At 39.4% G+C, this 16439-nt stretch overlaps 1 protein-coding gene across 1 annotated transcript; it reads right to left on the bottom strand.

Annotated features, from left to right (window-relative positions):
- Positions 1 to 6830: 6830 nt before the first annotated feature.
- LOC143126083 (guanylyl cyclase-activating protein 2-like) lies at positions 6831 to 9070 on the bottom strand. Its single transcript, XM_076288000.1, has 4 exons — positions 8867 to 9070; positions 8347 to 8496; positions 7064 to 7169; positions 6831 to 6952 (listed from the first exon to the last, which is right to left on the bottom strand). The coding sequence occupies exons 1-4, from the start codon at positions 9068 to 9070 to the stop codon at positions 6831 to 6833; spliced, it is 582 nt and encodes a 193-aa protein (XP_076144115.1).
- Positions 9071 to 16439: the final 7369 nt, after the last annotated feature.

The following is a 16439-nucleotide window of genomic DNA, read 5'->3' on the forward strand; positions in this document are numbered from 1 at the left end:
ATGACTACTGCTCAGGCTTAAAATATCGTATTTTTTCCTCTGACCAACAGTAACTGTGTAAAGCAGTGTTTCTCAAAGTGTGGTCCGGGGACCACTAGTGGTCCGCAAGCTATCCCAAGTGGTCCGCGAGCAGACATGGTCAAATATAATATAGATGAGTTGTTTGCAATATTGAACCAACTTGTATGTAAATTCAAACAGCAACATGCCTATGCAAGCTACGCCAGTTTAAATCATATGAATCCTTTGACACAATAAGCAAGGTGAGTAGGCCTATTATAATCATATGAATCCTTTGACACAATAAGCAAGGTGAGTAGGCCTATTATAATCATATGAATCCTTTGACACAATAAGCAAGGTGAGTAGGCCTATTATAATCATATGAATCCTTTGACACAGTAAGCAAGGTGAGTAGGCCTATTATAATCATATGAATCCTTTGACACAATAAGCAAGGTGAGTAGGCCTATTATAATCATATGAATCCTTTGACACAGTAAGCAAGGTGAGTAGGCCTATTATAATCATATGAATCCTTTGACACAATAAGCAAGGTGAGTAGGCCTATTATAATATACTGCTGAAGTATGTCTACTCTTCTTTTTTAGCTACAGTAGGTGGTCCGTGAGGTTTTTTTTATTGGTTAAGCGGTCCTTGGTCTGAAAAAGTTTGAGAAACACTGGTGTAAAGCATGCGTGTAGCTCACTAGAGCCCAATGTGTCTCAGGCAGAATAGATTCTTGTAGACATTTACATTGGAACAATATTCTTGATCGTATTGCTTTCAGCATTTTCTTTGAGCACTGTATGATTCCTGTTTCACATAAACTGAATCAATTAGACATTAGACATTTAAAAAACATTCATTACTGGTAGACAGGTGTTGTAGCTTATGCTCTCCATGTGTCTTCACAAAGACAAAAGCTGACGTTTTAAAACATTTGACTTGCTAAAATATGTATTGGTAGGGTTCAAATGTCCTTGAGAAACAGACATCTCTTGCAGAACAGGAAGAGACTATAGAGATAGCGTGATGACAATTATAAGTCCTGGGCCAATGCATGGTAGGCCTGTTCATCTGTGTGTGTGTGTGTGTGTGTGTGTGTGTGTGTGTGTGTGTGTGTGTGTCTGTGTGTTCTGCATATCTCCGCGTCTATACCTGTGTGTGTATACCACTCTCTCTCTATGTGTGTACAACAAAACCACAATGTGATCAGTGACATCATTAAGACAAAACCATAAAATAGGTTATGTAGCTCCATTAAAGGAAAGGACACTTTTGCTTGACATCATATATTTTTCCAGTCTTGTCTTGCCTTCTATTGCAGACCATTCATTTTAAGAGAACATGGGTTTTATACCTGAAGTTGCTTTAGTAGATTGCAATGGCCTGCTCACTCTCCTTACCAGGCTAATAGAGGACACCATATTACATGGTCAACCCTTTGTCAATCAAAAAGCAAAAAAATGTCATTTATATGTGTTTTTAGGATCACACTGTAATACATGTAATAATATGCAAGACATTTGGTAGTCGAATACCTATCTATACTCACTACAGTGTTAGTGTTCCCAAGTCCCATTCTGAGATTTTCATAAACAGACTCTGGAGCTCCCCCTAGTGGGACAAGTCATTATGAGGACACAACCTCAAGAATAACCCGTTTCAGTTGCAACCCTCTCACTAAAATAGTGTGCTAGTTAGTATGCTTAAGATGGCAGTTTATACACATAGGCAATTATACAGCAGGAGAAGTATGTGCCTGTGTTCTTACATCATCTACTACATCAAAACCTCAACATAGCATGTCTGTTCTGGTCTCATACAGTACATGGTCTCATATTGCCTTCTGATTCTGACAAATCACTTACACATCATATCTCCACACATGACAATGTTCTTACCTGAGGCTGTAGATGACATTGCCATGTTTTCATCGTCCATCACACCAGGCTGATGGAAGGCCAAAGAAACGGTATTCAACTTATTTGTTCACCACAGACATGTATTTACATGCATAAAGAATTTGGGTAACACTCCATAATAAGGTGCCATAATAAATAGCAAACTAGTAATTACCTAACCCTTTGTTAATTGTTACTAACATATCTATTTGGCACAAGTTAACAGTTTTTTAATCATTAATTAAATATGAGTTGTTTGCATAAAATCTGTATGTTAATGTTTTAGCAAATCTATTAACTAATATTGTATTAATATGTGTTAATAGTTAACTAAATGTCTTTTTGGCACTAATTAACAGTTATTTCTTGCATCATTTAAATGTTAAATGTTTATTTGCAAACTATATGTTAATAGAAAAGTTAATGACTTATTATTATTTAACTAATTGTTATTAAACTGTGCTTCTGCCTATCCCAATATGAACCGCTCTCCATAGGACCCTTACAATAGATAGATAGATACTTTATTGATCCCCAAGGGGAAATTCAAGAAAAAAACACGGAGCTACCTTGACATGCTGCCACTGTTGTCGGTGCCGGAACCGCTTGCAATAAAGTTGGTTAAGCTTAATTTATATATTAGTAGTATATAGCTATAAGCGTGGGGCCCCTTATAATAAAGTTGGTTAAGCTTAATTAATATATTAGTAATATATAACTATCAGTATGGGGGACCCTTATAATAAAGTTGGTTAAGCTTAATTAATATGTTAGTAGTATATAGCTATCAGTGTGGAGCCCCTTATAATAAAGTTGGTTAAGCTTAATTAATATATTAGTAATATATAACTATCAGTATGGGGGACGCTTATAATAAAGTTGGTTAAGCTTTATTAATATATTAGTAATATATAACTAGTCAGACGGTGAAGGGACTGAGACCAAAACTGGCTTATCACATGTATTCCTTTAGGAAAAGTTAAAGGAAAATTCCGGTTTTTAGCACTTTAAGGCCCTTTTCTGGTTTGTTTTGGATGAACTAGAGTGGTGGACACCGAAATTTTGACGATTGGTCCTGTCTCGACTTTTCTGACTCGTTTTGAATCGCCTTTTCACTTGGCTGGCAATGGGCATACTGTAGTAGGCTACTCAAACATGTCCTAAAACAACCCTTAACGTTCGTTTTCAAAACTGTGCAACTCACCGAGTGGTTAGTGGTGTTCGTTGATGTTCCAAAACAAGTAGCGTAGGGAAATACAGTTTCTGTCGTCTTTGATTTCTGTCATTGCACGTTGATATTACTGCGCCACCTCTATAACCTGGCCCTAGCCAGATGAATGTCGTTCCGCTAGCTCCGCCTAGCTTCACTCACATCCATCTGGAACCTCTTCCATTGAGAGTGATTTCTCCAACCAACTTTATGGTTTAGCCAATCAGGACGCAGGGCGGGAGTTTCATAGATGTGACATAGCGTAGAAGCGACTGTGAGACTGTTATCAGCGTCACGGGTTGGCTTCGATGAGAGTGGTTGAAGTAGCACGTAGGACAAGTGGCTTATTCAATCATATGCAAGCATTTTTTGATTAGGTCCAGCCTTCTGAAACGACATTTCAATGGATCGGTTCCAGATGGATGAGTGGAGCTAGCGGAACGACATTCATCTGGCTAGGGCCAGGTTACCACCTCTATGCTTCAGGTTCAAATACGAATCATACATTGCGCTGATATATTTGCTTTTAAAAGTCAACGAACTCCACTAACCACTCGGTGAGTTGCACAGTTTTGAAAACGAACGTTAAGGGTTGTTTTAGGACATGTTTGAGTAGCCTACTACAGTATGCCCATTGCCAGCCACTGAGAAGTGAAAAGGCGATTCAAAACTAGTCAGAAATGTCGAGACAGTACCAATCGTCAAAATGTCGGTGTCCACCACTCTAGTTCATCCAAAACAAACCAGAAAAGGGCCTTAAAGTGCTAAAAACCGGAATTTTCCTTTAAAACAAAACAACAAGTAGTTGAATGGGCTATATTACATGCATCATTTCTATACCATCACTGTCAGCCCTACTAGCAAGGGAGACATGCGACATGGAATGTTCAGGTGCACAGAACAACAGTTTATTAATATTCTGAGACTCACTAAACACTCACAGACGTAGACCATACGGAGGTAATGCATAAACATAATGCTAAACTAATGTACATTAATTTCCTGCTAGACTGAATTGCACTTTCCATGCACACTAAGCTAAACTACACTGAATGCATGGACAGTTGCTAGCGGAGTTTGAAGCTAGTCAGTGTGTATGAACTCGTGGTCATAATGAAAACATTAATAAACGTTCTCTAAGTTGCTAGAATTGCACCCAAATCTTAACAATACATGTAAAGTAACATAATACAGGTGGTATATCAAAGATTTCAACTTAAACAACATTTTACAGTTACAAAATTAAAACAAAGTGGGGAGAGCTTTATACAGTCAACCTACACAATGCAAAGCATACCGCGTCTGATCGGCTATGGCAACAATACAAGGACAAAACGCAGCAGAGCTGCAGTATAGCGTTTCTCCAAAGGGGGCTCCAAAACACCAATCTCAATAAAGCTGCTTAATTACGGCGAAAATCACATACAAACACTAAAGTACATTTCTAACTCTGTTACACCCCCCTCCCCTGAATTTCACCAAATTCAAGCAGCAACCAAATAGTACTTCCAAAGGCAAAGAGTACACTACTTTCAAACACTAGACAGAGTCACCAATTACAGGACAGCCAACCACAAAGGTATCCAATAAGGATGAAGTGGAAGAAGAGGAGCGCAAACTCTCACACAACCAACCACTGGCAGTAGGGTGCCTTATACACCCCATAAGACCATAAAGCCATAAACCATAAATTCCATAAATTATCCACAAAGCTAATCAGAAAAGCTAGATAAATAATAATATGTCATTAACTTTTATATTAGCATATAGTTTGTAAATAAACATTTAACATTTAAATGATGTAAGAAATAACTGTTAATTAGTGCCAAAAATATATTTAGTTAACTATTAACATATATTAATACAATATTAGTTAATAGATTTATTAAAACATTAACATACAGATTTTATGAAAACAACTAATATTTAATTAATGATGAAAAAACTATTAACTTGTGCCAAATAGATATTTTAGTAACAATTAACAATATTAACAAAGGGTTAGGTAATTACTAGTTTGCTATTTATTATGGAACCTAATTTTGGAGTGTTACCGAATTGGGTCAAATATCTGCATATTTTCTTATACTCACAGAAATTTTGTAAAAATATTATGTAAATATATGCCCAGCCAGGCATGAGCATGAATACGTTTTTTATGTAACGTGCACATTTACACACACACACTTACCTCGATCAGGAGAACATTCTTGTCTGGTGAAACAGAAAGACAGAGAAAGAGATAAATGAAGTAAGAGTTCACAAATACCTTTGCAGTTTCTTAATCTTTTTTCAGAGAGTAGCCTACAGTACATGTCTGTGTGAAAATATAAAGTCAAACGATATGTTCACACCAGTGACCTCAGAGTCTGTGTAAGGGGGGGACTGTTGGGTGTGTGAGGGCATTGGCGCCGCCAGCCATAATCCTGTAGGGCCTACGCACTGTACCTGTGGTACAATTTTTCAACGCATTATTCATTAAATCATTTAATATTACAACAATAAAAATAGCTTGTGTACTGTCTTAATTGAAACATGCTTCATGCACAAATGATAGCCTATGTTTAGGGCAAAGAGAATGGACATTTCAACATAAGGATACATTAGAAGATGATGATTGGTGTAAACTTTGTCACGACATAATACGCAGTTCTGGCACTTAAAAAACGCAACGTTCCATTCAGTCATAAATCATTCAAGCATAGGACTCGTCATGAAAAGAAAACAGCATCTTAATATTTTTATAATAACAGCAGCTTTATTATAATCTTGTGTTAATCTTGTGAAACAATGTAATTTCATAATTTCCTTGTGTCCTCACTTTAACTGAATATGAATCAGGTTATTACAAAGTAATGTCCCCAAATATGAAACATGAAAAATAAACAACAATGAATGCTCAGAATGTATTATTTATTTGAAATATACATAATAAGAGTTAAATAATAAAAAAAAAACCTCAATTTAAATCTAAATTTAAATTCTGGCCTTGAGTGTAACCACTTTTTTAACACAGCATGGATTAAGATGAACACTGTTAAACCTGACAAGCAGAGACAGGTCAGTTTGAGTTCAGAAGAAAGAAAGGGAGGGTTTTGGTTATCTTGGGGGACATGCTGCCCCCACTTTGTTTCTTTCCAGTTTTTGGAGTCTGGCCAGACATCATTTTTGTACAGTGAGTGTACACACGGCATGGGTAGCTAGTCGTGAGTAGCTAATCGTGAGGAGATGTCCGCTGAATGTCAAAAAATGGTATGGACTTGAAATTGCGTAAATCACTGGTTGCACCTTTAAGTATAAGGCATCAAAACTGCTAAAATGTCCTATTGCCTCATTTAAAATAACACATGTCTCATCAGTGCAAGTTTATCCTCTCACCCAGAGCATCATTTTTTTTCTCCACAAAAAAATCTTCACGGTCATATCCATATCAGACACTGGTATCTCATACCATCTTTGTGATCCTGCTCATATCCTTTTTACAGCCTCTCTGTCATTTTGATAACCTTTAATGGTAAAACACAATTCCTTATAAATCTGGAGACAACACCTCCAAAAGAGTTTCTGTTGATTTTCAAGTATAAAAGTGATAGCTTTCACTGGAAATGTTGGTAGAACGCGTACAAGGTCATCCCTTCCAGAGCATGCATTCATTGTTGACAGGCTGATGCTCTTGAAGGCTTCAGTAAGTCTGTTGTCTCATTTTGCAATTGTCAGGTTTTAGCTGGATTGCGCTCATTGAACCATCCACTGGGTCTCACATCCAATTTGAGCTGTCCCATAACCCATGGGTCCTGTTGTGCACCTTCCACAAACTCTTCAAGTGAGATTTGGCCTGTGTACAGAAATAGAGACATATGTTTGTATGGATGTTTCTTTGCGTTTGACCTCGATTTATTACAAAACAGAGAGGAAAACAAATGCTTATAGTGAGAAAATTAATCACCATCTTTGTTTTTATCCACACGTTCAAAAATGCTGTCACAAATCTGATCAGTACTCATTTCCTCGCCTCCGGATGGCTTGTTATGGCTCTTTAACTTGGTAATGATCTGTTGGTAATAACAGGTTAGATCATTACTGCACATTAGAATCCATTTACTATACAACCCCCAAATTAATAAAATATCTGCAATTAAGTTCAGAATGGCATAACAGCCTCATGGAGCAATGCATTACAATATACAGTACCCTCCAGAATTATTGGCACCTCTGCTAAAGTTGACTAAAAAGAGGGATATAAAATCATCTTTTGGAATTTGATCTTAAAGGTGCTCTAAGCGATGCTGGGTAGCGTCACTTCTGTTGACTTTCAAACAAAACAGAGAGCTAGCTCGCCAATCTCTAGGTATGGTGAAGGGTATGTGATGATGTGGGGCTATTGTAATTCCAAAGGCCAAGGGAACTGTAGCAGGATGCATAGTATCCATGAAATAACTGGCCTTTAAAAAAACAAAAATCTGCCCCAGCCGTGGCGCAACTGGCTGGGGCACCTGCACTCTACGCCAGCGACCCGGGTTCGATTCCCGCCCCCTGTGGTCCTTTCCAGATCCCACCCCGACTCTCTTTCTCACTCGCTTCCTGTCATTCTCCACTGTCATATCAAATTAAGGCATAAAAAGTCCCCCAAAAATATACTTAAAAAATAACTAAAGAACATTTATTTATTTATGATACATTATTCATTCACAAAGATAATTGGTGTCCTTAAAGGTTGGATATTTTCTCATTTACTCATTTTCTCATTTTCTCATTTACTTTAGGCATTAAGATCAATTTCCAAAAGATGATATTATATTCCTCTTTTTAGTTAACTTTACCATGGGTGCCAATAATTCTGGAGGGTACTGTAATCATGCAGTGTATGGAGACCCACGGCGTCGAAAATGCCATGTTGCCTTGTATGTACTATAAAAACACAAGCAAACAACCTTATTTAGTCTTTGATGACGTGGTGGGATCTCCCAACTTAATGCCAAGGATCGTAGACTAATCTGAGTTAAACCTTAAGTGTAAAAGTAAATAAGCTTAGACTGTCCTGGAAGACCCAGGGGTGGCTGGGTGAAATGTGGCTATGGATCAGACGCAACAGCCTAATGGTATATACAGTAGGCACACACTCTAAGTCCACTGCCAGATTATTGTTTTCTCCCTATAAACTCAAAGGCATTTACAAAATTGCATTATAACATTTGTATACAGCTCACAGTAATAGGAAAATGATCTTACTTTTATTATGTGCTTGACTTCGCATCTGTCCAGGCGACCATTTCCATCCCTGTCATAGACCTTAAATGACCACCTCAGTTTATCTTCGAGTTTGCCCCGGAGAACAAGGTGCACAGCAGCCACATACTCCATGAAGTCTATTGTGTTATCCTGAATGAAACAGTCAAGAAAAGAATTGTGGAGAATGTAAAAAGTACAGTACAAGAAACAGAATGAGGTAAAACACAACGAGTATACTGAAAAGAGTACTCTGTTAAAGTTCCCTGAAGTACGTGAATGCTTAAGAAACTTTAAAATTAACTTAATTTTGTATAGTGTGTTGATGCTACAATAACTTAAATCACATACCAGCCCAACTAACTCCCTTACCTTTTTATATTTTATTCTATTCTATATTCTTGACTTTTATATTATATTCTCTAATTCTGCGGCAATAGTGTACAGATCACTGGCTGTATTGGCGGCGCAGGCGGAGCAGCCGTGAGACGATAGCGCTGCATGGTGATCTAAAGACTCTTACCTGATTTGTGTCGAAAGTGCGGAAGATGTTGTCAACGTAGGCACTTTCCTCAGGTGAAGACTGAGTGCTGATGCCAAAGATCTTTTTGAATTCGTGCAAATGCAGGTTCCCGCTCGGGCACTCACTAGCAAACTTCTTGTACAACTCCTGAATCTGTGTCAAGGCCACTTCATTATCCTCATCATCACTGTATGACTGACCCATAGTTCCTCTTGTCGCCAATTAATCAAAGCAGTAAAATGTATCAATAAAAAGATGTGGCTCATCTTAAAATTCTTGCCATTTTGCATCCAACATCATGTCAAAGAAGGAGCTCCTTTAGTGGCCAGTATGCCTGATGGTGCTCTGAGGCTGAAGCCCACTCAGATCTCAGTTAAACCTTTAATTAGGTGATTAAGTATTTTTAGACGGGGTTGCCAATCCTATCTTCTTCCTTTAAGTCTAAATAATTTCTCTGGGCTCAGATACAAACTGGGTTTGTATGCACATTGGACTCGTATGCACATTGGACTCTCCTGTCTCTCTATCTCTGTATTTTGTTGTTTAAATGATACTTAATGGCATGGCATGCACGCTCACACACACACAAACACACACACACACACACACACACAGACAGACAGATGTACCAAGCTTTTTTTTTTATTGTGTGTGTATGTGTTTGTGTTGGGGGGGGGGGGGGGGTATTTTTGTGTTGTATGCAACATAAGTACTACAGTAGGTAATTGATTCCCATGGTGCTATACCAAAGGAGAGAGTGTGAAGCTGTTAGGCCACTGAATGGAGTTTCCTGTTGGCAAGAATTTGGTGTCATTACAGCAAGATTAAAAGAGTGGTGGCCAATTGAAGTTTACACTACATGTAGACAATGAAAACAAACAACACCAGCTGGGCTTCTTCTATATAGTATAAGTATAAGTATATAAAAGTATAAGTATATATACTCTTTTGATCCTGTGAGGGAAATTTGGTCTCTGCATTTATCCCAATCTGTGAATTAGTGAAACACACAGCACACAGTGTGGTGAAGCACACACTCCCGGCGCAGTGAGCTGCCTGCATCAACAGCGGCGCTCGGGGAGCAGTAAGCGGTTAGGTGCCTTGCTCAATGGCACTTCAGCCGTGCCTACTGGTCGGGGTTCGAACCAGCAACCCTCCGGTTACAGGTCCGAAGTGCTAACCAGTAGGCCACAGCTGCCCCCAATACACATAGGGATACAATTACAGAATAAAGGAAAGAGCAAGTGTACAGACAGATGTTTTCAGGAATACACAGTAAAATATTTATTATGATGTTTGACTCTGCCATACACACATACAGGCTGACATAAAGACAGATAGACAGGCATTCAGACATGTCTCACTCTCTCACAGCTACGCACGCACGCACACACACGCACGCACGCATGCACGCACGCATACAAGGCACACAAAGGTCATTACAAAGCATTAAGGGGCCATGTTCATCATGTTCTAATTCTCTCGCACTCTTTATGTCTCAGGCCCCTCCCCCCACTCTCCAATTCTTGGGAAGTACAGTAGGCCTATTCACCCACCTGGATGATGCACTGCAGCCAGTTTGTGCCGGAACGTTCACCACACACCAGCTTGAGAGTGAGAGAATCAATCTGCCAATAGGGAGGAATCGGGGATGATTAAGTGGCCAGATAGATTGAGCCAGGTTTGGAATTTAGCCAGGAGGCCGGGGGACTTCTATACTTTGTGATGAGTGTCATGCACGGAGCTGATATATAGAGCTGGAGAAAGTAAGGAGATACTGCCCCCATTCACTTCAATGGTCATAGTCACTTCATGTGGCTGATCCTGCCAGTTCATCTATCAATACTGACAACATTTCAATAATAGGCATACACATTCCATGAGATCACCCTAAACCTCTTAGTGTTTACAGTGGCTTACTGTCGGCACTGTTTACCAATATCATTCATTATCTTCTTATATCTTTGTTTTTGCACTAAAGATTTAGATTAGTAATTTAATATGATTAATGGATTACAGAAGGCAGCAGCAGAACTACAGTTACACCCAACTAATGATCAGCGGGCAACCTGTAGAGAGAGTCACAAGTTTTAAATACCTTGGTGTCCACATTACTGAAGACTTAACATGGACTGTTAACCCCCAATATGTTCTGAAGAAGTCCAGACAATGACTCTACTTCCTTCGTCAGCTAAGGAAATTCAAAGTTTCTACATCCATCATGAAGGCCTTCTACACTTCAGCGGTTGAGAGTGTTCTAACTGGTAGCATCATCACCTGGTATTGGAACTCCACAGTTAGAGATTGTAGTACTCTGCAGAGAGTAGTGCGCTCAGCTGAACGTACTATAAGAACTCAACTCCCTGCTCTACAAGATGTCTATTCCAGAAGAGTACTCCTAAGAGCCCAAAAGATTCTGAAGGACTCTTCTCATCCTAACAATGGATTATTCCTACCGCTGAAATCAAGAAGACGCCTATGTAGTCACAAAGCCAGAACTGAGAGACTCAGGAGAAGTTTTTATCCCCAGGCCATCTGAACTCTGAACTCACACTATACTGACTTTGCACTCATTCACTACTCAGCACTCATGACCCCCCCCCCCCCCCCCCCCCACACACACACACCTACAAGACTTTTAGCACTTTTACGTCCCTCTCCCTATGCTACAGACCTTTTATTTATTTTCTTATTTCATCACACGTCAAAACACACACACACACACACACATATCTGACTTTCTCCAACTTCTGCACATCTCCATAGAACTTTTTATTTATTATTTTTCCTCCATCTACCCATGTCCTTGATTACCTAGCCTTTCTGCCCCATCAGGAAGCTTCTCCAACACACATCCCCAACATTCTTACAGCACACTGCCCCCCCCCCCCCCCCCAATACACAGCACATTGTGTCATGAGGAAGCTTCTCCAACACACATATTGCACACTGCCCTCTCCCCACATACACAGCACACTATCCCATCTCCCCTGTCATCCCCCCAACACACACACCAAGACCCCTGGCAGTTGGGTTAGCCCCTTGAGCCGTGGATCTGCCACGGAGGTTTCTTCCTTGGTAAGGGAGTTTTTCCTTGCCCCTGTTGCTCTTGGGTGCTCCTTGTTGGAGCCCCCCACCCAATCCCAATCCTCCCCACCTTTTTTATGCAGCCCTTGCCACTTAATCTACTAAACCCCTCTTCTACTTCACTTTTTACCCCCCCCCCCCCCATTAATGGACAAATAGGCTGACACCAGACATAATTTCACTGCATTTCTTACTTCCAGTAACTATATGCATGTGACAATAAACTTCCTTGTATCCTTGTATCCTTAATATATCTTTATTATTTATATGTATTACTTCCTCTGTGAAGCTGAGCTGGCTCTGTCTAAGAATTGCATTACTGGTTTTGATGGGAAGTCTTTATCAATATGTCTTGAACATGAACTTGTTTCAATGTAAATTTTTATGTCCCTTTGGAAATGACTTAGAAATAGTTTATACTATTCAACTACTATTCAAACTAAATGAATGAATGAATAAATGAATAAATACTTGATAACTAAAGATGTCACTATCGCTGCAGTAACATTGACCCAGTGTGCTAAAGAAAAAATAGGATTAATTTATGGACACTTTCTCTTGCTGCTGCCCTCTAGTGGGGACTTGCCATAATTCTCATTCTCTATTTCTCATTCAAACTCTGTCTAGAATAGAGAGGAATGGATCCATAATTATATGGATTATAGAATGCAAAATACCCTTAGAGGAGAAAATGTTTAGATAACCCTAAAACAGATGACGCTGGTGAACACACTTTGTAGGAATGTTTTTTTTTTATTCTCACTGTTACGTTGTGCTATAGGCATACTCTTAACTAGATGTACCGCAGAGCGGTACAAAATATGACCGCCGCCCAGTCCAGCACATTTTTTCCACAAAAATAAATCACGCTGAAAGGCCTATATGATTCTAACTGTCTCACTAAATTGCATTATCCACACTCAATTCCCACTGGTATTGATCATCATAAATTAATTAAAAATGAATCATAAAAACATGATTAGTTCATAGATTTCACATGTAAAATTCATTTTATACAACCCCACCCCCATCTTGCCTGAGGGTGTCATAATGATCCTACACTTTCAATTTCGTGCAGTTTTGACCATGTCAGCCAGAGATATTGTGATGATTTTTTGCTTTTTAATTTTTTTAACTAGGTGCCGCTATACATTAAATAAGTGGTAATGGGATAGGTTTACATGTCCGCTTAAGACCAACATACAAAAAAAAGGTGGACCTCCTAGGCCCTACGGTTCTCGAGATATTCACAGAAAACTGTCTCCGGCCACCTACAGGCCAGTTGGTGTATAGTAACATAAATTAATTTATTGTGTGGCCCCCCATGAACGGAATTCCACGAAACTTGGCGTACATTCAGAGGGTGTCATAATGATCCTACACTTCCAATTTCGTGCAGTTTTGACTATGTTAGGTCACAGATACCTGCGATTACAACACCTCATTTTTACTTTTTTGTGTTTCACTAGGTGGCGCTATACATGAAATGAGTGGTTATGGAATGGGTTGACATGGCCCCTTGAGATCAACATACAAAAAAAATGGTCCTCCTAAACCCTACGATTCTCGAGATATTCACAGAAAACTGTGTCTGCCCTACCCTCCTTTCGGGGGGTCCAGTCCAGCGGGGGGGAAAAAAAAAAAAATCTGACTAAACCTATATGACCGCCGCTTCGCTGCGCGGCGGTCATAATAATCAAACAGGGCATTTTATTTTGATGTCTAAGCTATATTTAATTGTTTGAGCTTGGTTTTGACTATGTGCTTCCAACCCAATGGATTACTGTACAGTACTGCATCATGAGTAGTATGCACATTTCCATTCTGGAATAAAAAAGTCTTTATTCTAAAATATCATATGTCTACTTGACTGAAAAATACTTTTAAATCCTTCATATCTCTAGGTAAAACAGAAGTCCTTTTCATTGGCCCTGACAAAGTCTATAATCAAGCTAAGAAATTTAGCCTCAAATGACAAGACTACTTCTAGAAACGTAGGGGTTTTATTTGATACAGATTTAAAATTTGACCAACATGTAAAACTCCTTGTGCATTCCTGTTATTATCAACTGAGAAACATTTCCAAAATCAGATCAATGCTTTCTTTAAAGGACACAAAGGGAATTATACATGCATTTGTCTCATCTAGACTTGATTACTGCAACACCTTATTCACTTGTTTAAATCGTCATTCCATCTCTCGTTTACCGACTGTTTAGAATTCAGCAGCCAGACTTTTGACAAAGCCTGCATTTAGGGAACACATCACCCCAGTTCTGGCCAATCTTCACTGGTTGCCAGTGAGTTTTAGGATTGATTTTAAAATCCCCTTATAACCTATAAAGCATTACATGGTTTGACACCTGACTATTTAAAAGATTTATTAACCCCCTACTGTCCGGCTCGGCCCCTCAGATCAAAGTAAACTGTCAACTATAGGGGTGACCGATCATTTGCAGTTAGGGCACCCAAGCTTTGGAACAGCCTCCCTTATAACATCAAATCTGCACCATCTGTGGCTGTTTTCAAATCTAGTCTAAAGACCCACTTATATAAAATTGCTTTCCTTAAATAGTGAATGATTCCACTCACGTCTCTGCTAATTTATTATCATTATTATGACCGCCGCTAGCGAAGCTAGCGAAGCGGTCATATAGGGATTGTCAAAGTTTTTTTTTTTTTTTTTTTTTTTTTTTTTTTTCCCGTCATCTACTTCCTGAAATTTTGGTCAACGATACCCGGGGCACCGAAACACCGGGGCACATGAAATTTGGTGGGTATGTAGCCCCACTAGACTTTTACGGAAAAATTTCGTTTGGTCCCCGGGGGCCACTCCCCCTCCGCGCTGGGCCCCCCGAAACCCAAAAAATGCAGTTTTTCCTAAATAACTACCTGAACCGTGGCACCGAGGATGAAGAAATTTTTATGGTATGTTGGTCTCAAGGGCCCACATCAACTTAGCCCATAATCACTCATTTGTGATTTGCACCCCCCCGGTAAAAAATGAAAATGCAATATCATTCTGCTTTAATCGCCCCTCTCTTCAGTAAAGACGTTCAGAACTGCACCAAATTTTATGTGTATGATTAACCTGACATTCTCTGGGGGTATGCCAAGTTTCGTAGAATTTCATCCATGGGGGGGGTCTAAAAAATTAAGTTATGTGTACATTTAGTGACTCTACACTCATTGGCCTGTAGATGGTGGTGCACACATATACACATGCACACACACACACAGGCACCCACATACTATCGGTATTAGAACGGCTGATACATAATTACAAATTCAGTAGGATTAAAAGAAAGCCAAAATAAATATTCATCATCATCATCATGGCTGCATTTCCAGTATTGGCGATAAGTAGTCGTTTGTCCACTAGATGGCGCATCGTTGCAGTGAGACGTAATTTTGTTGGAAGTTAATCTAAAGTGGGTTAGAAAGACACTATGCTTCCTACAAGGACAAGACTGTAGGCTACAGTAGTTTACCGCAGAGAACGTCTAAGGGTAGGATGATTTCTGCATGAAATGTAATTCCCATTTCCTCTTGAAGCCGAAATAAATCTGAGAATGTTTATCGGACATGCTTGTTTTTTACTGCAGGTAGGCTACGTTAATCCTATCAATAGCAGAACGTAGGTAAAATAATTTTACCGTTAGCATGGTTGAGTGATGGAGGCCAATTTGATTATTGATGTATTTGTAGAAAACCATAAATGCGTTTATAGGCTACCAAGCAAATCGATAACAGCACTAATTGTATCTTTCGACTGTCATCTCATTTGCTTATGACCATAACCTAGGCTACTAACAGGAGCTAAATGAGTTAGCCACAACACGTTCGCTACGTGATGGTTTTTTAATGGAAAATATATAGGCCTAGGCTACCTGAAAGATAACCTGTCTATGATCCCGTGATGATCTACATCTCCATTTAAACCAGATGTTTTAGAGCGCACGTTGAGATGTATTCAGGGCAGGGCTGTACCTACACATATTTGTTGCACGTGCTACAAAAATCATTCTTTGCGATGGATGATTTAATACCAACGTTACACCGGTCAGATACAGTTTTGCCTATGGCTATTCCGTGAGACTGAGGCGCTTTTTGTTTGTTTGAAGTGCGTGTTTAGGGTGTGAGAGGGGAGTCGATGTGCTTTGATTCCAGCTTGGTAGTTGTAGTCTATGCGATTAAAAAACACGTGTGTGTGAAGTATCCAAACAATGATAACGCTTTCATTATGGCTGCTTTAGCCACAGACCTTGAGTTACTGTACAGTGGGTTGGGTTCCATTTAGAAGTGTCCACTTCATTCGCCCTTTCCGTGATTCACAGCTACGTGAAATGTATTACTACTGATATGCAAAACTATTAACTTTTCGCCAAGAGGTGGCAGCTTGATACTGTAAGGTGTAAGCCATTGGTTCCAACGGAGATTTTATTTGGGTCGCCAGCATAGCCTGGTGACAATTTGTGTTGTGTAA

Source organism: Alosa pseudoharengus, unplaced genomic scaffold (genome assembly GCF_046254945.1).
Source record: "Alosa pseudoharengus isolate Yale_2024_CS ecotype anadromous, Long Island Sound unplaced genomic scaffold, YU_APseudo_1.1 YU_APseudo_1.1_scf_16, whole genome shotgun sequence".
In the NCBI taxonomy this organism is placed as follows: Eukaryota; Metazoa; Chordata; class Actinopteri; order Clupeiformes; family Clupeidae; genus Alosa; species Alosa pseudoharengus.